This window comes from Fistularia commersonii, chromosome 10 (genome assembly GCF_037954325.1).
Source record: "Fistularia commersonii isolate RoL2024-O1a breed Wild chromosome 10, RoL_Fcom_v1.0, whole genome shotgun sequence".
NCBI lineage: Eukaryota > Metazoa > Chordata > Actinopteri > Syngnathiformes > Fistulariidae > Fistularia > Fistularia commersonii.
In genome coordinates, this window is record NC_141293.1 from 4,099,369 (window position 1) to 4,120,715 (window position 21,347).

Below are 21,347 nucleotides of genomic sequence, written 5' to 3' on the forward strand. Positions count from 1 at the left end.
TGTCTTGGAGTGAAGAAATCCAAGTGCAGTTGCCAAGACGAGAAGACTTGGACAAGAAAGCAGCTCCAAATACAGTATGCTATTTATTTTTAATATTATTTTCCCGGCTATTTCCTCATCCCTACCTCAGCATGATCATCTGGAACTCATCGATAAAATCACGATTAAAAACACGGGTCTCCAGAAAACAGCTTTTTGACAGGATTTACGCAAGCGCTATTCAGTCACTTCTTTTTCCTCGGTTCGGTAAAGAAAACGCAATTCCAGAACTCCCAAATCCTCCCCTGAGTGAACTCGCGAACGGATTCTCACCCAGTTCGGTGTCTCTGATGCCCATGTAGCTTTCCAGCAGGTCGTCCACCTTCTTCACTGCCTTCTCCTCGAATTCCGTCGGCTGGAACGCAAAACAAAAGAAAAAAAAAACAACTTTGTCATCGGACTGCGGCCTCCTCTCTCCGTGCATCTCGGGATCGGAACTTTCCTGCTCGGTTTGCACACAAAATTATCATTTTATCATTTGAAGAAAAAATTTTTGCATTTATGCTTTCCAGCAGCTTCTTTTGTTCAAAGCTTGTTGATTTGTACATACGAATTTTTAAATATGCGAAGCAAATTTTATACTTGAAAAATGAAAATAACTTCATTGAGTAAATCAAATTCAAATACACTTCATGACGTCGCTGCATCTTCTGAACTTATTTAAAATCACCATGATTTTTTTCTTTTTGATGTCCTTTTATGTTATTGACATTCTTTTTTATCAGGGTTTTTTTAATATCAATATCCTTATTTTGTGAGTTTTTGCGGCGGTTGGAACAAATTAATTTGTTTTCTGTTATTTAAATGGGGAAAAAAAAAATCATTAAAGATAAGAATCGCTTTATATGTGAATTTTATTTAAGATCCTTGAAATACGAAAAAAAAAAAAAAATCATGATAGGAACACCTATGAGCAGGAAAATAAGATAAGAACAACTTTATTTATCCCGAAGGAAATTGTTGTGCCAGAGTTTCAAGCAAAACATAACAATAATAGATAATAGTAGGAAGGAGGGAGAATAAGAAAATACAATAAAATATAAATCAAAATGTGAAATTCACACTGTAAGTGCCAAGCGAAAGCAAGTTTACAATTACCATGATGACGTTATTAATAACCTACTTTTTCAGGGGTTTTCTATATTTACATTCTTATTTTGTGAGTTTTGGGGTGGGGTTGGAACAAATTAATTTGTTGTCTTTTATTTTAAATGGGGAAAATTCATTCATTCAAAAAAATTCAATCTTAATGGACCGCTGTATATCCTACATTTCGCACTATAAGGCGCACTTGAAATCCTTCCATTTTCTCAAAAATCAGCTTATAATGCGTTGCCCAGAAATTACCGTACATGACATCAAGCAAATTAAGAGCAACCTACTATTTTAACTCCTGAATCTTCCTGGGTTTTTGGACTGGACTTATATACCGAGTACTAACATGTAAATCTATGTTTCCCAACCTTTTTTGAGCCACGGCACATATTTTACATTAGAAAAATCACACGGCACACCACCAAATAAATATGTCGAAAACATTTTTTTTAACAAATTAGAATGAAACCGTAGTCTCAATTTACTGAGTGTGAAATCTAATATATCTAATATCTGTAGATTTGTCAAGTTGCAATGCAAATTTCCCACCGATGTGCAACTTTTCCAGGACACTTTTTTGCAACGGCCGAAGACATGTCATCAATATGTCTGAAAATTACTATTTCTTTATCAACGACAGAGCCGAGCATTTCTTCTACAATGATTTTGCCGGCAGGTAGTATTAATGTTTTGCTCCGGTGTGTGGCTGTTTGGATTTAGAGATGAGTTCAGCAACTTTATAGCAAGATTTCACTGCTTTCTCACTCGTCTTCATAGTTTTCAACAACGCTGCCTGTTTGTTTACGCGGATACAAGTACCGTAATTTCCGGACGATAAGCCGCGACTTTTTTCACGTAAACAACGATGCGGCTAATATATGGACTTTGGGTTACGGTACTTTTTATTTTAAAAATGTATCACGCAACGCGTCACTGATCACCCCGATACACAGATGTTGCCATCGAATGGGCACGCTGCCCACATAGACATAGGAAGACACTTTATTTGCGTTGGATAAATAATTTTCGGACCAATCAGGTGAAAGTGGGCATTTTTCCACGGCACACCTGATGATCTCTCACGGCACACTAACGTGCCGCGGCACAGTGGTTGGGAAACACTGATGTTTATAATGTGTGTGGCAATTTGAGAGCGTAGGACCAAAGGTGATGACCTGGATGAGCGGCGCATGATTGCAGGAAGGTGAAAACGTCAATAGTGTGCGGAGCTCTGAGCCACCTCTTGCTCTCGTTGACACGCCCGCGCTTCGAGCTCGTAATCTGATCGGTTAAAAGACGAGTAACCCGAGAGCCGCGGCGGAAACGCACCTCCTCTTCGACGGTTGCCGGGCCTTTGGCGCGGAGCCTCAGTGTCCCCTTCCCCGTTCCCAGCTTGGATTCAGACGCCGGCTTGGCGCCCTTCGACCTGGGCTCGAGCATCTCTGGGAATCAAAGTGAAATTGCATTTTTTTTTTTTAAATTTTCATTTTCATCAATGGTCCACTGCAATCCAGTTTTTAACGCAGATTTTTTGACTGATTTTTTTTTTTTTTTTTTTAAATAAAAATTTTTCTGACTGTATTTCAAATGTACATTTGTTATATTTATTATTCTTTTTCATGAGCCATATTCTCTTCGGAAAAAAAAGCATTTCCAGTATGTATTTGTGGATGCTCCCGGTACGTATTTAATTAACTATTTTCAATTTTTAATAATATTAGCAATAACTTGAAATAATTCAAAAAAATAATTTATTGAATGATTGAAATAATATCTTTCTGTGTAAATATCTCATGTTACAACGTGGACGCCTGTGGCTTATAGAAAAGTGCGGCCTATATATGTATTACAGAAATTACAGTAATTGCAATTGTGAGGTACTTTACCTGAACATTTCCCATTAATACTTGAGAATTACTGGAATTTTTACTACAAAATACGTACGCAACAACTTTGTTTTCATGCAAAACGTTAATTTTAATGTTCCCTCAGTCAATGTGTGAATACTTTATTCAGGTAAGTGTAGGTGAATTGTATATTTCAAACATTTATGGATTGGATTGAACATGAAAAACTGCAATATTAGAAAGAAACGCGTTACCAGAGAAATATTTGACTTTGTTTACTTTTGGATCCTGTTCTTTTTTCTTAACTTACCGATTTTCCGTGAAGGGAATTACTATAAAGTGAAAGCATTTCCAGTACAGTACAGTAATAAATCTTAAATTAAAAAAAAAAAAAAAAAAAAAATCACATTTCAATCTTGTCACAAACATCACATCTAAAAAAGAATCAGTCACCTCTTCAGCATCGGTGTCCTCGGAGTCACGCTTCGAATAGATATAAACAAGTTTATCTTTTATTTTTGCAAACTCACCGAAGGCCTTCATGGGTTCGACCAGTTTGAGGGTGAAGGACTTGTCTCTGGGAAGCAGCTTCAGCATGCGAGCCACCTCGTAGTGCCGCGTGCCGATGATGTTGCGTCCGTTGATGCACTCGATGTGGTCGCCCACGCAGATCACCTTCACCCCGTCCGCCACGCTGCCCTCCTTGATGCGCTGCCGGGGGGGGGAGGAGGTGGTAAGGTATTGTGGGGTGCGAATGAGAACCGGTTCTTTGGACAAAATTTAATAACAATACACAAGAATCGCATACTAAGATATATTACAACATCGTCGGCGTAAAAAAGTACAAAGGCGGATTTGCTTCTGGTTGGTTATTTTCTCGCTGATCTTTTGGTCATTTTTTTTTTTACATTTTTGGAGTTAGAATAAGGTCATTTATTATCAAAGTCAACTGACCTAAATGTATTTTATTTTTCTTTTAAACCACCAGCTGATTAGCATCTAGCTTTAAAATATATCTGGGGAGGTTCTCATTCATCCAGGTCATGGTTACTAATTTCAAACTAAAAGCCTCTCGGATGAGAGGTGAAAACGTCTTCAAGTTCAGAGGATTTAGACAAGAAGTAGCTGTAGAATAATTTCACCATATTTCATGATTGAGATGTATGATTGGTGATGTGTGAAGGATGTATCACTTAGGCGGTATTAAATACCGTCAGATCTGGACTATTGAGCGCACCTGAATAGAAGCCACACCGGCTAAAAAAAATAACGAAATAAATATTTGTAAAGATATATGGGTCCCGCTTAATACATACCGGTGACATCCACAAATACGTGCTGGAAATGCTTTTTTCTGAACATCCATCAATTTATTTTCTATCCCAGCTTTGTCCTACTCCACCTGATCGCTATCTTGGTCTTCCTCTTGCGAACTAAAACCATTCAAGTCGTCTTTTTCGGTGTCGGAATTGAAAGGCCTCAGAATTTCACGGACATTTTGTTGCTCCGATGTGACGAGGCTACATGTCTTGCCCCATCGTTGCTTAACCCGCAGTGTTCAAAGCGTCGGAAGAAAGTAGCGGCTTAAAGTCCAGAAATTTTGTTGTGAAGATCGGTGTGACGACTGCAGGGGTCTGATTTTTGTCGAGAATGGTGTTTTATTTTGAAGTTTGGTCTGTTTGCTCACTTGCCAGTTCGTTTGTTACCGCAGAGATTTGTGGCGGATGCGTCCCACGCTCTGGATTCATCTGTTGTCCTTCAGCATCATTTACAGTGAGTTACAAGTTGATTAGTTTGATGTTAGAAATCTTTAAGCTTATAAATGTATGCCAACGGTGAGAAATGTACTTACACAAGGTAAAGCTGCTTTATTTTTAGAGAATGATTTAATTTCTATTGTTTATTTTTATTTTTTTACTGCATGTCAAGTGTTCAAGCAAAGGTACATTTTACAACAAATGTCTCCTTTTTTATATTTATTTCTTATCTCCATTCTGTTGTCCGTTCTTATCCTTGATGATGTTGTTCTCGCTGCTGTTTTTATTTGTGGATGTCTTTTGCTATTTTCTAATTGTCTCTATATTTATTGACACTAGAACAGTTACGCTGCTGTGACAACAGAATTTCCCCTATGGGGGAAATCTTAAAATTCGTCTTCATTTTTCAGCCGCGGTTGTTAAGTCGGTGTCAGAGAACGCCCCCGGGCCTCGTTCCTTTTCTTGCTTTTTTTTTCTGTAAAAACGTCTTGACCTGCATTTCAACCTACAACGCCACAAAGCTAAGTCCAAGGGAGTGACGATCCAGGTTTCAGGTTGGACCTTTCGGGGGGTTAAAGGTGCAGCGCGGCCTCGCCGTCACACGATGGCGCACGTGAGCGTCCGTCAGCCCGAGGGAGACGCCGGCGGCCGACTCATTCGTCTGCGACGGCAGGGGGCGGCGGACCGAGATGGAGCCCGAGCTCCGGCGTGACGAAAAAACACTTCAGCAGCAGCCAAACGGGCGACGCCAAAACAAATTCACCCCCCGGAGGAAGTGTACTCGTGAAAGGGTAACGCGGGGGTTGTTAATCATTCCACCGAGGAAGGAAAGGAAGGAAGGAAACTTGTCTGATATTTTTCCTCCACTGCACTCTGGGCGAATTTGGTGCTCGTAGTTTATGATTGATTAGACGGTCTCGAAATCGATGGGCGAGTTTATGCCATATGATTACTCCTGTTGAAAAACCATAAGCAGCAAATTTGGCATCCATGTGTTTTGATGCCGCACTGCAAGAAGGTCAGTTCAGTGTGGAGTCTCCATGTTCTCCAGGTCTCTAGTTGTGGCCCTTTGACCTGTCCAGGGCGAACCCCGCCTCTCGCCCAATGAAAGCTGGGATCGGTTCCTGCAACCCCTTGACCCTGAGTGCAAAATGCGCTTTTTCTTTGGGCTTTTCCCTTCAGGGTAGTGGTCGTTTTACGGTATTTCACCAAAGTCTAGATTTATATTAGAGAGACCAGCAGTTGTCCAGAAGTAGCGCTCCGTGTTGTTACGTCCTGTATATGCGGCGGAGTTGTGGCTCATCCCGTAGTTCCTCAATAGCAGTTGAGAACAATATAGAATATAGAATTGTTGAAGAGCACTTTACTCATTTACAATACGCCAAATGTAAATAGTGCTGTTGAGGTTGTGTGATTGTATCTTGTTCTTCTTCTTTGGGCCTTCCCCTTCAGGGGTCGCCACAGTGAATCAACCTTCCCCATCTAACCGTATTCTCTGGATCCTCGTCTCTCACACCAACTAACTTCGTATCTCCTCTCACTACACCCATAAATCTTCTCTTCAGTCTTCCTCTAGACCTCCTGCCTGGCAACTCCATCTTCAGCAACCTTCTACCCAGATATTCACCATGGTTTGGACATGAACAGAGGAGTGTTCATGTCCAAACCATCTCAGTCATCACTTTGTCTCATGTCATACATGTCCTGCACCCCTGTGACAAATTCTTCTTTTCCTTTGGGCTTTTCCCTTCAGGGATCTCCACAGCGAATCCACGATCGCCATCTAACCCTATTCCCTGGATCCTCCTCTCTCACACCAATTGACTTCATATCCCCTCTGTCCATAAATCTTCCCTTTGGTCCAATTCCGGTATCCGTCAACAAATACCTTCACCATCCCTCCTCTGTACAGGACCCAGCCATCTCAGTCTGGCTTCTCTGACCTTCTCTCCAAAACATCTAACGTGCAAATGTGAAACACCAAAGTCAATTATAGTTAAAAAAAAGGTTTCGCGTTTTAAAAACGATTTCGGACCCATCTTGGAGACAGCTGTTTTTTGTTGGTTTGTTTATCTTTAATTCAAAAACAAATCAAAGCGTCACCATGGAGACCATACTACTAATGCGACTGCTACGACCGCAACTGTTACACCATTCATTGATTGTAAGCAGCTGTTGTCTCCTGCTAGTTTCCATTTTTTCCACAAGGGTGTTTATCTAATTCATCTCCTTTTCCTTTGGGCTTTTCCCTTCAGGGGTCGCCAAAGTGAATCAACCTTCTCCATCTAACCCTATTCTCTGAATCCTCCTCTCACACACCAACTAACTTCATATCCTCTATCACTTTTTCCACAAATGTTCTCTTTGGTCATCCTGATGATAAGCAGTGTAAATAATGGATGAATGAGGACTACTCATGAGGGTCCCTAGATTCAGGGGTTCATATTTAACAGAACGTCGACCCCCTTTAGGCTAAATGAGCAAGTCAAAGTAAGCCTTTGGACCAAAAACTGATAGAACTGTTCGGAACTGAAGAAGTCTCTGGGATGAGGGCTGAAACGTCTTCGAGGGAAGAAATTCAAGTCCAGATTTCGACAAGAATTCACTGGGACCCGGACGACTGCATCTCTGCATCTTCTTCTTTCACGCCAACTAAATTCGTAAGGTCTTTTCCCCGCCGTCCATAAACCTCCTCTCTGGCCCCGCTCTCGGCCTCCTGATCTTCAGGATCCTATCGGTGTGACTCTTACCTCCGGGACATCGAACATGTGCCCTCCCTCTGACTCATTCCTGATCTTATCCGTCCTCCTCACACCCGAAGAAGAACCTCCACATCTTCATCTCGGCCACCTCCAGCTATGCTTCCTGTCTTCTCGGTGCCATCGCCGTCTCTAAACCAGATGTCTGATGCGCTTTCGCATAAACCCTGACGACCACGTATGGATGGTGTACCCGTCAACAAAAATGCAGAGGGAGCAACATTCAGCGGGAAACCGAACAAAAACTAGCGGTTCCCAATTGAGTGCGAAATGTTACTATTTCAACTTTAAACCCCTCCAACTCATCAAAAATACCTTTTTCAAGGTTTCATCCTTAACAGAATTGATCAAAAATTGTATTCAATTATTTCCCATGCCGGCATATAAACGGCACATGATTGGGTGTAGAAATACGTAATTTATGGAGTATAAGCCGCTACTTTATTCACACGCTTTGAACACTGTGGCATAATAACACTTTAATAGGCACTTTATAGCCTTGACTTTGACACTTTATAGTTTTGTATTTCTTATTCTCCATCCTTCCTACTATTATTTATCATTGTTATGTTTTACCTGAAACTCTGGCACAACAATTTCCTTCGGGATAAATAAAGTTGTTCTTATTCTTATTCTTAAACAACGATGCGGCTAATTTATGGGGTTTTTTTTTGGACTGATGAGCTTCACGCCGCCAAAACATTTAGCCTCGTTACATCGGACCAATGAAATGGCCGCGAAATTCTGAGGCCGTTCAATTCCGACACCGAAGAAGACGACTTGAATGGTTTCGAAGATAGCGATCAGCTGGAGTAGGACAAAGCTGGGATAGAAAATGATATGGATGGACTTTTCCTTGTGTTATTGATTATTAATGTTTTTCATCGGCACTGTTCAGAAAAAAAAAAGCATTTCCAGTACGCATCTGCAGATGAATTGAATTAGAAGTTTAAAAAAACGTTACGACATGTTACGACTAACAGACAAGCGCGACCTACATATGGACACATATATTTACTTTGTTATTTTTGGCCGACGCGGCTTATATTCAGGTGCGCTCACGTCCGGAAATTCGGATAAATAATTACGGATAACTGTTTATATAATTTTTCGAGACCATAAATTAGATGAGTCACTCTGGATGGCACGGTTGATGCTTTGGAGGTTAATGCCAATGAAACAGGGGAAACAGGATTGTTTGGTTATCAGCCTGACCTTTTATAAAGCGTCTATTGTGGTTACATGATGGTGACAAACCAAATTTCTCCACATAGATATTTAAGTATTATATGAGATCCAAAATGGCCTTCAGGCCTGCTGGCGCGGGGGGACGAACTGACTCTGTCGGAACACCGCGGTTCGAGTGTTTGTTCGCCGCTTTACTAAACCAAATTAAAAATCTGCTCCGAGCTGCTGTGAGTCACGCGGGCCGCGACGTCTTTGCAGGACGGGCACGACGCCACGTGAATCTCACCATCGCGCTGAAGACACGAGAACAGACTCGATGACAGGATGGACACGGAGCCGGAACGTGCGGCGCAGGGCCGCGGATATTGAGTCACGGGGCCGGAATGGAATGCATCTTTGGGTTTTGGCTATTTCCCGAGTGCGATGTCGTAAGAGGAGCGGCCGTGATGCAAGAAAAATGCCAGACTGGATGCGGTGACACAATAATGGGCCCAGGAGCTTTCTGAACTTAGTAAGACTGGCCGGATCCACAACCACGGAGTTCTCATTCTTACCCAATTAAAAGAAGGACACAAGCTATTATTAAGACACTCCACTGCGGCGGCATACCAGGGAAACCTTTCAGAAATCTCAGCAAAAAAGTCTCGAGGACAAGGCTCTGTAGCTTGTTCAGACGCAACTGGAATGCAACAAAAACCAGAGCAATTACCTTGAAAGCCCGGGAGCAGATAACCTATGTTTATCGCTCAGAGACAATAGATGATGACAGATATTTGTCTAATGAGGCGGCAATGGCGAAATAGAAACGGGAGGAGAGAGGAGGCCTTTTGAAAAGTCTGTTTCAAGTGAGCAGTTGCTTGTTTCGAAGGTAAGGCTACTATGGCAACACAAGTGGTACTGTCACTGCACGCTAACCAGGGCTCTGCTCGTGTTGGCTGTTGAGAGGTTGAATTAAAACTGATTTGGAAGTGCTGTTACGCAACCCCGCGGTTGTGAACGGTACGCTTTAGTCACATGACTCGGTACTCCAGTCAGACGGGAGTCACGGCGAACAAAAGACTCGCAGCGCCACTCTGACGAGCAGCAGTAACCGGCGGCTTCACCCTCGAAGTTTTTTTTCCAGGAGGCCCAACTTGTCAAAAGCAGTGAAAGTACATGAACTTGGGATTTCGGTACTACAACACCCTGAGGTAAAAACTAATGCACCCCAAGGACAAAACACCTAGGCAGAAGATGGAGAATGTGGTGTCTGCATTGAGGACTGCACTTGTCTACATTGGAAAGACCATACAACTTCTGCACAAACGGATGTCCCGACACAGGAGGGCCACCACTTCGGGGCAGGACTCAATGTCTGTATTCTGACAGATGGTTCCAGATGGGAGTCAAAGAAGCTATCTTTGTCAAAACAGAAAAAGGAGGGGGGCCTCAAAGGTAACGCCGTACTGGGATCCATACCAAGATGGACCGGGACCTTCAAAGAACCAGGAAAGACCCACCACCAGAACTAGCCCCTGCTAACTTCCACATGAGCCTCAGTCCATGGGATCCGACAGATTTCACTCCTTGGTATAGCTTTACCTTTTCATATTCCCACAAAGTTGCTCCTTTGTTCCAACAAACGACACCCTCATTTGCAAAACAACCCCCCGAGAACCTAGTTTCTGCAGATCAACTCTTCAATTCACACAATAAGCCACCATAATCTAGACCCGCACAAAAACCTGGCAGTTATATTCGGAAACTCCCCACAGGTCATTAGAACTGAAGCGTCTCCAAGTGAAGAAATTCAAGTCCAGTTGCTACGACAAGAAGATGTCACCATGACCTGGATGACTGAGAACCTCCACAGACATGAGCACCCTACACTTTATCTCTGGCCTTTATCCCCCCCAAAAAAAAAAAAAAAAAGTTCATGTTGGCTCAGTTCCCTTACAGGGGACTTCTCACGGCAAGGAGTTAGCAAATGTGGCGACGTGTCCTCCTCACCTTAATGAAGGCGTATCCCGCCCCGTTGTCCGTGATGGTGAGGCCCAGGGCGTCCTCCGACTTGTTCACCTCCACCTCCTTCCTGATCCCTTTAATGTGGGCAAAGATAAAGTCCTCCAGGCCGATCTGGCCCCCCAGCAGCTTGTCCATGTCGATCTTGTGGGTGTTCAGGGTGCAGAAGAGGATCTGGACAGGACGTCAGACACAGACATCTGATTCTTAATCACGTCGAAAAAGAAAATGAACAGTCCTACCATAGAGCGGCGATCCCCAACGTTTTGTTTTACCAGGGACTAGTTTTATACATGTTTTCGAGGACCGGTTAGCGCAGGGGTTCAAATAATAACTTGTCATTTCACAGTATTTAATCTGAATACAACCATTACACTTTATATTAAGCAATTACAATAATTTTTCACTGTAATATAAATTCATAGTTTCATCAGCTAGCCGTTCACCGCAAGTAATACATAGCAGGCACGGAGCTTGTGTATCACCTGCTGGGATGAGCCTGTATTTTTTTCTTGGGGATCAGAAGTTGGGTACCCCTGCCAAAGAGGACACACCAGGACATACTTTGCGTTTTGTGTCACTGTCCATCAATTTAGTGAATACAGTGAACCCTTGCTCAAGGAAGGCAAAAGTTTTGCTAAACTTGGCCGCCATGACAGCGTTAACGAATTTACAGTTAGTTATATTCAGAAAGATGAAGCTAACATCAGGAAGACAGCGACCTTATGCTTCAGTAAAAAGGCACAATAGAGTTGTAAAGCTCTCATTCGCTCTGCGGTACCTCATCAGTATTAATGGCCAACAACTACGACTAAATAATGTCTATTTACTTTAATTTACTCATTTACTGGATATTTTGTATTGTATTTCAATGTTTATTGTACATTACAATTGTCCAAAAGTGTTTACTATACTGTATAAGAGTGTGGGAAGCATAATGGCTTGATAACAGTTTACGGGAGGTCCGCAAAGGGTTGAGTGAGGTTTGTTGAGAGTAAATATGAATGTAAATACAATCAACATTATCACGTCTCTACTTCGCAGAAAATAACTTTTCGCAGGGGGTCTTGGTACGTAACTCCGCGAAAAGTTAGGGTCCAAAGTATAAGGTCAACGGAATGGGCTTCATAATTACTTGAGAGCATGTTGTGGTTTATTATTTATTGCAGCAAATTAGCTCAACTGCTAGTTCCTGGCCTCCCTCGGTTCTCCGATAAAAACGGTATCAGTTTGCCGGTCATCACGCGGTCATGAATGGGTTTTACCAGAGCAGATGGAGCCTGCTAAGAGGGACTATTTGTGGGATAAGGAACGCCCCCACCCAGACTCCACCGCGAGCGCCTGCCTCCCGCCGCCGGAATCGCAGTCTCGGTGTTGTTTGGAAGACGACCAGGTCTGCATTTCCCGGCTGATTTCCTGAGATGGATTGGAGTTTGTTCATTAGGGAGGATGACCTTTGTGCACCAATCAGGCGCTGGCAGAGAGACCTGCCTTGTTTGTGATTTTTTTTTTTTTTTTCTTCCCCCACCCTGTGTACCAACAGTCACGGTTCAGGATCGCATTAATCAACGAGGCCAGCGAGCGTTGCTGTGGGTTACCAGACTATAATAGAATGGGATTATAATGGAAGGGAGGCCACGAGAGGAGACTGCAATGCCAGTGAAAAGGGAAGACAAGGAGGCAATGCACTGTGGCTGAATAAATGGTTCGGTTCTTTTCTTTTCCTTTCCATCATCTAACACCCCCCCGGCCTGGGAATAATATCGGAGTGCAGAAGAAGAGCAGGAGAAGCCCGCTCCAAGTTACCAAGGCAGCGCATCGCCAAGTGTTCCCCGCTGAGCGACTGGCAAGGAACCCTACGGTTCCTCCCCCATCTTATCTTTGGATTTAGTCCGGTTTAAGAGTTTATAAAAGGTGTTGTTAAGAAGCAGAAAGTAAATAAAATGCTCCCCCAAAGATAGGTTTACGACAATGCCATGTCATCTGTCACACTATTAAATGATGTTTTGATTCTGGTCAGCTAACATTAGCATCTCACGACCTACATTCTGTAAATTGTCTAAAACATTTGGGAACATCCATAGAGTGTGGTCCTGTAATTGACGTGATGAAATACTGATCTCTCAAGTTTTCATACAACGGTATTGACGCATCTTTGACCGAATCAGCTGAGATATTTGGTTTCTATACATTTAGGTTTCTCTCTTCACGGTTCCTCTGTGTTAAAGAACCTAGATCTCTAATTGAAGGGGTGACCCATGACTGCGCACAGAATTATCTCTTATTATCTCTTGTCCCGAAGGAAATTGTTGTGCCAGAGTTTCAAGTAAAACACAACAATAATAAATAAAAGTAGGAAATTGTATAGACAGTAAAAAAAAAAAAAAAAAAAGGCAGTAGGCCTGGATAAATACCAACCGTCACTGAATATTCCTCGGAATGACAATGCTAATTGCAAATCATCTTTGGCAAACCGGTTTTGATTACAATCAACCCAACGCACATCGAAAATCTGTCAAATGACGTTGGGCGTTTTAAGCTATTCACGTTACGTTCATATGTGAGCTGCGTTTCCTCGGCTCCAGGAAATCAAACTCAGCAATTTTGGGTGGGGTAAACATTTATACCGCGACGGGATTTGTCAGGAAGGCGTACGGAGGAGAGTCTGATCGGCGCTTTAACCTGAGACATCAAGCACTCATATGAAAATGACCACAAAAGGGATCTTTGTCATTTGGCACGAAAACCTTGATATCCAGGATTTTTTTTTTTTTTTTTTTAAATGGAGGACAAGGTACAACATAGTCAATGATTTGTAAATGATTCACACTTCTCAGTTCTGTCGAAGCACTATGACATCATCACTTCAAAGATAGATACACTTTAAGCAATCAATCAAGAAGCAATATTTCATTATATCAAATGTAAATTTAGTGCTCAGAGAGCTAACGTCAGCCTTTACTACATTGTCCCTCTTACTTGTTTTAGATGCTTACATTTTGCTCTTTGTTTTTTTTTTTTGCTCTTTTATTTATGGCTTGAAACCAGACCTGGGTACTAATTTCATGCCACAAACTGTAAGGCGTGCTGATATGACAGTAAAAGTTCCTTGAATCCTTGAACAAAACACTCACTCAATGTAAAATAGGGCATCATAATGGAACCAGTGTTTTCGTCCGATGTTATAATACTGGACAATAAACTACTTCATATCCTGTGAAATAGTTTCTTTCAGTCTTTCAACAACAGGCTTTCAACATTGAAGTGGTGTTTCCTTGTTTTAAGATAAGATAATAATAATTTATTGATCCCCATTGGGGACATTTTTTTGTCACAGCAGCGCAACGTTGACAATATCACATAAATATGAGTACAAATATAAATAAAAGAGACAATTAAAAGAGAGCAAAAGACATCCGTAAAAAATAGACAGCAAAATGAACAACAAGGATAAAAATAGACAAAAAAAAAGCAACAGTAAGGGTGAGAAGAGACACGCAAAACAACAACAACAAGGATAAAAACAGAAAAAGACACCTTTATAATAGTTTTGAGGCCAATTTTGGACTGAATCGCCGTCAACACTGAGAAATCTGTCAGAATCGCACCACTTTGTCTCTGTGTATATAACTGTTGTTGAAATGACACCATTCAGTTGGTGTTTCTTAGGATCTCATAGATCCTACGCTCGTGATTGCACCACAGTTATTCCAACGTGTCACACTTGCTTACCATGCGGTACAAGCTATTTATTTCCCCCTTTTTCGTACAGGTGAGTTGGATTTCTCACCTTTCTTCATGTTCACCCGGGTTATTTCTGCATGTGAATGACAGAAGGTGAGTTTAATTATGTTTTCATGTCAAAGTTGAATGCTAACGATATGTTAACTTTTATTACTTATCTGTGCATGGGCTGACACTAGTTATATTGTTGTGCTAAGCTAATCAGTAGACCGCATGCTGTCCATGAGCCCCTTGAAGGATTTGTTTGTTATGATTCATATAATGTCATTGTTTAGTGAAATACAGTGCTGTATTATCCTCTGTTTGTGTATTATGTACAGGATTATACTGATGGTTCTGTTGTATTACTGTTTCAGACCACAATAATAAATCCATCGAAAAGCAAACATCTGCATACGTGGTGTTCTTTAACGGTAAAACCAACCCCAATATCTTGCCTCATTCCCAGATAAACCCTCTCTGTTTCCACACTATAATGTAAGAAGTTGCTTATCAACTGAAAAAAAACAAACCCAAGTTGCCTTTCGTTTTTTTTTTTTTTTTTTTTTAATTTTAGTCTAACGTCACAACAGAAGGAAAAGACATCATTCTTAATCTGGAGAACTATCATTTCCATCATAATGGTTATGAAGGTCTTTCACAGAATACATATAAATGTGATTTCTATCTCGGAGACTGAAAGGCAGCTGTTACAGGACCGTGTGGACTATTCCCGAGGGGTCAAACTCTCCTTTGACACATAAACACACCCATCTGAGGCAGGTAATAACATTCTTTTCCTTTTTTTCCCCCCTTCATGATTCACGTTGTTGCTGTCACGGCAGTCCACGGCCTCTTGAAACACCCAGTTGCCATGAAAACATGTTCCCCTGTTGGTAACGAGCCACATAAAACAGCGAGAAAGACAATCCATAACCAGGCGACATGTTCCAGAAATGAATGTAATTGACATTTATCACACAATGGTGGGAAGATGTGTTCTGTACGATGAGAGCGATGTTTAAATCGTCTGAGAGGCATGACGTTCCTGGAGTGCCCGTGTTGCACTTTGGTTCTCGAAAATTTTCTAAATTCTTACTTTATGAGCCCGGCGTCACCGGACAAAAGAGCCTTCCTCGGTGACGGTAGCGCCGCTGCAAATCCAGAAACCCGACCGAAGCGATAAAATACAGTCTAATAAATATCTGTTGTGTTGGAGTTCTTGGGGGAACTCTGGAAACCAAAGCTTTTCCTTCGGAACTTGATAAACGTCTTGCGAAGATATGGCGATTATCAATCTCAGATTATCTCCTGTTAGACGTACTGGCACATAGTGGCCTTGCAGATTTGATAAGGACGGGCTACATGTTCTCTTATTATATTTGTCTTGTCTATCCAGCAAAGTGCCAATTGCTGATTATGGCCTGTCGGACTGACGTTTTTTTGACGTTATCGGTTTGTCCAGACCAGCGGCTGGTAACCTTTACCACTCATGGGGCCATTCGGACCCGGGAAACACCGGGAGTCACACAACCCTTTTGAAATTTAAAATGAATTAACACGGCATATGACATCATTAATTTTTTTGCCTTTGTGCGATTGGAATTTTTTTTTCATTTTTTTTTTAAAAATCAGTGAACAACCGCAGAGAAAAGGAAATTACATTTCTGCATGCAACAAAACATTTTGAACTCAGAAAAAAAAGACGTTGGGTTGGATGTTACTTTTGAGCAAAATAATGTCTATTTGAGTTCATGCTCATTATATATTCCTGTGTATTGGTAAATAGAGATTTTTTTTTTTTATAGATTATACTTTTAAACCTCAGTTTATTTCATCTATTAATGTCTTTATTTTTTACTTGAGCTTGTCACTGTTGTGTCCTTGTATGTTTTGCTGCTGCTGCAAAACAATTTCCAAAGCATGGATTCATTAAAGTACATCTCATCTCATTATCTCGTGATTATGAAAAAAAGCCAAACCAAAAACCAAAAATATGTTTGTTTTTCTTTTTGCTTTTATGCTATGTACAACCAAAATATGTGTTGCATTTTTTAAATCAATGAACAACCGCAGAGAAAACTAAACTACATTTCTGCATGCGAAAAAAAAAAAAAGACGCTGTGTTGAAGGTTACTCTTAAGCAAAATACTCAATGTCTATTTGAGTCCTTCATGTATTTATGAAAAAAAGCCCAACTTCAATTATTACAAAAATATTTCCAAACGTTTTATTTGAATGTTACAAGATCGTCATCTTCAAATGTAAAATGTCATTTCAAACACGGACGAACTAAGAAGAAATAAAATTTAACAAAATATGCTTTCTGCAGCTGCACAAACGGCATAAAGCCCTTTGAGGCAAATACTTGCTCAGTGATACTGATACCTGAACGTACGCACAGGATTCAACCTGACTTGTCTGACAGAAAGCGTCGGCTGCTTATGAATATGGCGCTGAAAACTTTTTATTTTTAATTTTTTTTAGAGAGAAGATACTCAACCTGGCGAGTTATTGTGAAATATATAAAATATTATAGGATTCAAAGCGTTTATTGTCATGTAAGGAAACGCGTTTCCCTGTTTGTTCGCTGTCTCCAGCGAGCGAAATGGTTGTTGTCTTACTGTGAAATCAGACAGTTGTTTTTAAAGTGGAAAACAAGTGGACAGAAGGAAGTTACGGGGCAAATTTAAATCACAAAATTACTGTATGTTCCGGAATATGAGCCACTACTTTTTTTCCACGCTTTGAACCCTGCGGCTGATACAACAATGCGGCTAATTTATGGATTTTTCCTTCGCTAACAGGTGGCACTCTCGCAGGAAGTGCAAAAACGAGACAGACGCAAGAGGTCAATGCCAAGAGGGAGACAACGCTAGTTTTTGGCGCACTCAACGCAAACCTGCAGCACAACATGCAAAGCGCACGAAGAAATGCATACGATGCAGCTTTTAAGTTGAAAGCAACACTGAAGACGAAGACTTCAGTGTACACTTTATGGCCCAAAGTATTCGCTCACCCGCCTTGACGCGCATATGAACTCAAGTGACATCCCATTCCTGATCCGTAGGGTTCAATATGACGTAGGTCCACCCTTTGCACCTACAACAGCTTCAACTCTTCTGGGAAGGCTGTCAAAAGGGCTCAGCAGTGTGTTTTTCCCAAATTTTTGACCATTCTTCCAGAGGCGCAGTTGTAAGATCACACGCAGATGTTGGACGAGAGGGCCTAACTCTCAGTCTCTGCTCTGATTCATCCCAAAAGTGTTCTGTCGGGTTGCGATCAGGACTCTGTGCAGGCCGGTCACGTTCATTCCCACCAGACTCTGTCATCCATGTCTTTATGAACCTTTCTTTGTGCACTGTTGCACAGTCATGTTGGAAAAGGAAGGGGGAAGCTCCCAACTGTCCCTACAAAGTTGGGAGCATGGAATTGTCCAAAATGTTTTGGTATGCCACACTGTCACTAAGGGGCCAAAAACAAGCCCACATCATAATCCCCCCCTCCAGTAAAACTTTACACTTGGTGCAAGGCAGTCATACAAGTACTGTTCTCCTGGCAACCACCGAACCCAGACTCCTCCATCAGATTGCCAGATGGAGGAGTGAGCTGTTGCTCCAGAGAACACTTGGATGCAGCTGCTCGGCCACGGAAACCCATTCTATGGAGCTCTCTGCGCACTGTTCTTGAGCTAAACTGAAGGCCGCGTGAAGTTTGGAGGTCTGGAGCAATTGACTCCGAAAAGACAGTTGACGACCTCTTGGCACTTTGCGCCTCGGCATCCACCGTCAGTTTACTCAGCCTACCACTTCATGGTTGAGTTGCTGTGGTTCCCAAACACTTCCATTTTCTTATAATATAGCTGACATGACAGCTGTGGAGTGTTCAGGAGCGAGGAAATTTCATAACTCGCATGTGAATTTACTGAGCTTCTGAGAGCGATCCATCCTTTCACAAATGTTTGTAAAAAGTCTTCCTGCCTAGGTGCTTGATTTTATACACCTGTGGCCATAGAAGAGACTGGAACACCTAATTCCGATTATTTGGATGGATGAGCGAACACTTTTGGCCATAAAGTGTATGTAAATAAACATTCACAAAATCTTACAGCGTAAATATCTCATTTCACAACGTGGATATCTACGGATTATAATCCGGTACAGCTAATATATGTAAAAATATTATTTTCTTATAAAATGTTGCAGGTGTGGCTTAATTTCCGGTGAGCTCTACTGTCTGGAAAGTCTTTAAGTTAACTTGTTAACTTGCAGTTAACACCCCTTGCTCTACGACATGTATTTTACACTCCAGGAACTCAAAGGGTAACGGGGCCACAGAACAAATCCGTGTCGGATCCAGACGGCTTAACAAAAGGGGCCTTTGGCAGGTATACTGGGAAATGTTTCCTAGCGTTTTGCGGAAGTGAAAAATGAAAGAAAAAAAAAAACGTGATCTGGGTGGTTTGGATGCCGTGTCCCAGGCGGGGAGGCTTGATACTAAAATATAGAACTATCACGTCTTTTACTCGTACGGGAAAACCTTTTTACCTGTGTAGGAGTTACTATGTCAGCGAAGCAAATTCAATCTGAAAACAAAATCTACTAACAAGATACACCAAAAAAAGTTCTACCCTTCCATCCCTGAAATTCAACAGAACATTGATGACATACTCGACAAGGCCTTTTTATTTCTCCTCTAAATATGTATCAAATATATTTAGACAAGGCCTTTATTAATGCATTTGCCTCGGTATGTGTTAAATCTGCACGAAATTAGATTAACTTTTGTCGGGGGCTGACGAAATTCCAGCGAGAATTTCACTGAAATGGGCACATAATTGATCTTTGAATTACCAAAGTATGTGCTCCATGGAAAAAAATCAAATTAAAGAACTTAAAGTATTTAGTACTCAAGTATTCCAACTTTTCCATACCTGCATAACGCAGAAGTGTGCTCGTATATGCTAATAAAACAATCCAGCATTAGTACTAGACATCCCTTTTCAGGATCGCAGCTGATACGCATCTACTGTGTCAACCTAAATAGAGACATTTGTTTTAATCTCATGTGCTGTATGGAAATCCACTCCGAAACAGCCCGAATCCCGCGCTAGTGCTCCGTTACAAACAGCCGACTTGAACCCGATCAAATGAGATTGTTGCGCCTAATCCAGCGGATTAGCGATTGTCTGGCTGTAAACATGAAAAGCACAAGCACCCAGTCGAGATATTCAAACCGCAGGCAAATTGCTGCGGGTGAGCGCCGAGTATTTTCATGCGTACGGGACAAGTGGACGAGAGTGACGTCAGCGAGCCACACCTCGGGGTTTGTGACTGCAGAGACAGCACATATACTTTGACCTGGACTGGTTGGTGAACATGCGTGAAAACACATGATAAGGGCCGAGCCCACGAAACAAGTGTATGTCTGCTGTTCTTCATGCTCTGCCAGCATTCGGCCCTTTAGGTATTTCAGTCGTGGATCTCTCTGGCTGCTCTTCAGCAGCTCTAGAGCACTGCATAAGACAGAGGACTGACTGATCTGTTGTGATGTGAATTTGTTTGGAAAGAAATTTGTAGCCTCTTAAGAGGTACTTGGGACAATCTTGTTTTCCTTTGGGCTTTTCCCTTCAGGGGTCTCCACAGCGAATCAACCTTCTCCATCTAACCCTATTCTCCGTATCCTCCTCTCTGACACCAGCTACCGGAATTTGCGGACTATTGAGCGCACCTCAATATAAGCCACACCGGCTAGCCGATAGCTATCTTTGGCTTCCTCCTGCGCACTAAAACCATCAAAGTCGTCTTCTTCGGTGTCAGGGTTGAAGGGACTCACAATTTCCTGGTCATTTCATCGGCTAAATGTTTTAGCGGCGTGAAGCTTGTTAGCCCCCCCCCCCGCAAAAAAAAAATCCATATATTAGCAAACTCGTGGCTTATCGTCCGGATATTACAGTAACTTCCTACCCTCTCTCACTATGTCCATAAATCTTCTGTTTGGTCCAATTCCAGCATCTGTTTACCAATATATTCACTATCCCTCCTCTGTACATGGCCCAACCATCTTAGTCTGGCTTCTCTGACCTTCCCTCCAAAACAACTACCATGTGCCGTCCCTCTAATGGACTCATTCCTGATCCTATCCATCTTGGTCACTCCCAAAGAGAACCTCCACATCTTCATCTCTGTGACCTCCAGCTCTGCCTCCTGTCTTCTGGTCACTGTCACTGTTTCTAGGCCATCCAGCATCGCTGGTCTCACCACTGTCTTGTACACCTTTCCTTTCATTCTGGCTAATATTCTTCTACCTCACACCCTACCCTTGACACTTTTCTCCACCCATTCCAACCAACTTGAACCTGCCACTTGCCACCCTCTTGACCCCAAGTACTTGAAATCCTCCAACTTCTTGACCTCCACTCCCCTGGAGCCTCACCATTCCACCTGGGTTCCCCTCATTCACACACAAAGTAGTTGGAACAATGCGAGACAGAAATATTGCTTGCTGTGTCATTTGGATCCAGCTCAGCCAATGTAATGTTGTCGTCAGACAGACGTCACATGTGAGGTCTTCCATGAGGCTCCCTGTGGTCATTTAGAATCACGAACCAACATTATTGGATGGTTTCACCCTAGATGGTGGGGAAGAAAATTTTTACTTGCCGCCAATAGTGGTAAAAGTCTGAATCTACCGGGCAATGGCACCCAGACTGTTCAAAAGAATATATTCTGTGTTTTGAAGCCAGGACTTCGGAGGCTTGAAGTCACGCAGGATGATCCATTGGTATAAAATAGCTGCCTGGAGTGTCAAACGTACGGCACACGGGCCAGTGCTGGCCCACCAGGGGGTCCAATCCGGCCCGTGGAATAAATCCATAATTTGAAAAAAATAAAATAAAAAAATAAAATCGTAAACTATTTTTTTAAAATAAAAATGCA

The 21,347-nt window shown here is 42.0% G+C and overlaps 1 protein-coding gene across 1 annotated transcript in view; it reads right to left on the bottom strand.

The window, feature by feature from the left end:
- Positions 1–21,347, bottom strand: part of gipc2 (GIPC PDZ domain containing family, member 2) — a 34,695-nt gene that overhangs the window by 5,298 nt on the left and 8,050 nt on the right. The window contains exons 2-5 of the mRNA XM_086153352.1: positions 10,675–10,860; positions 3,512–3,692; positions 2,464–2,576; positions 313–394 (exon numbers count right to left, since the gene is read on the bottom strand). Coding sequence (XP_086009478.1) covers positions 313–394; positions 2,464–2,576; positions 3,512–3,692; positions 10,675–10,860 — 562 coding nt within the window. The remainder of the gene's footprint in view (positions 1–312; positions 395–2,463; positions 2,577–3,511; positions 3,693–10,674; positions 10,861–21,347) is intronic.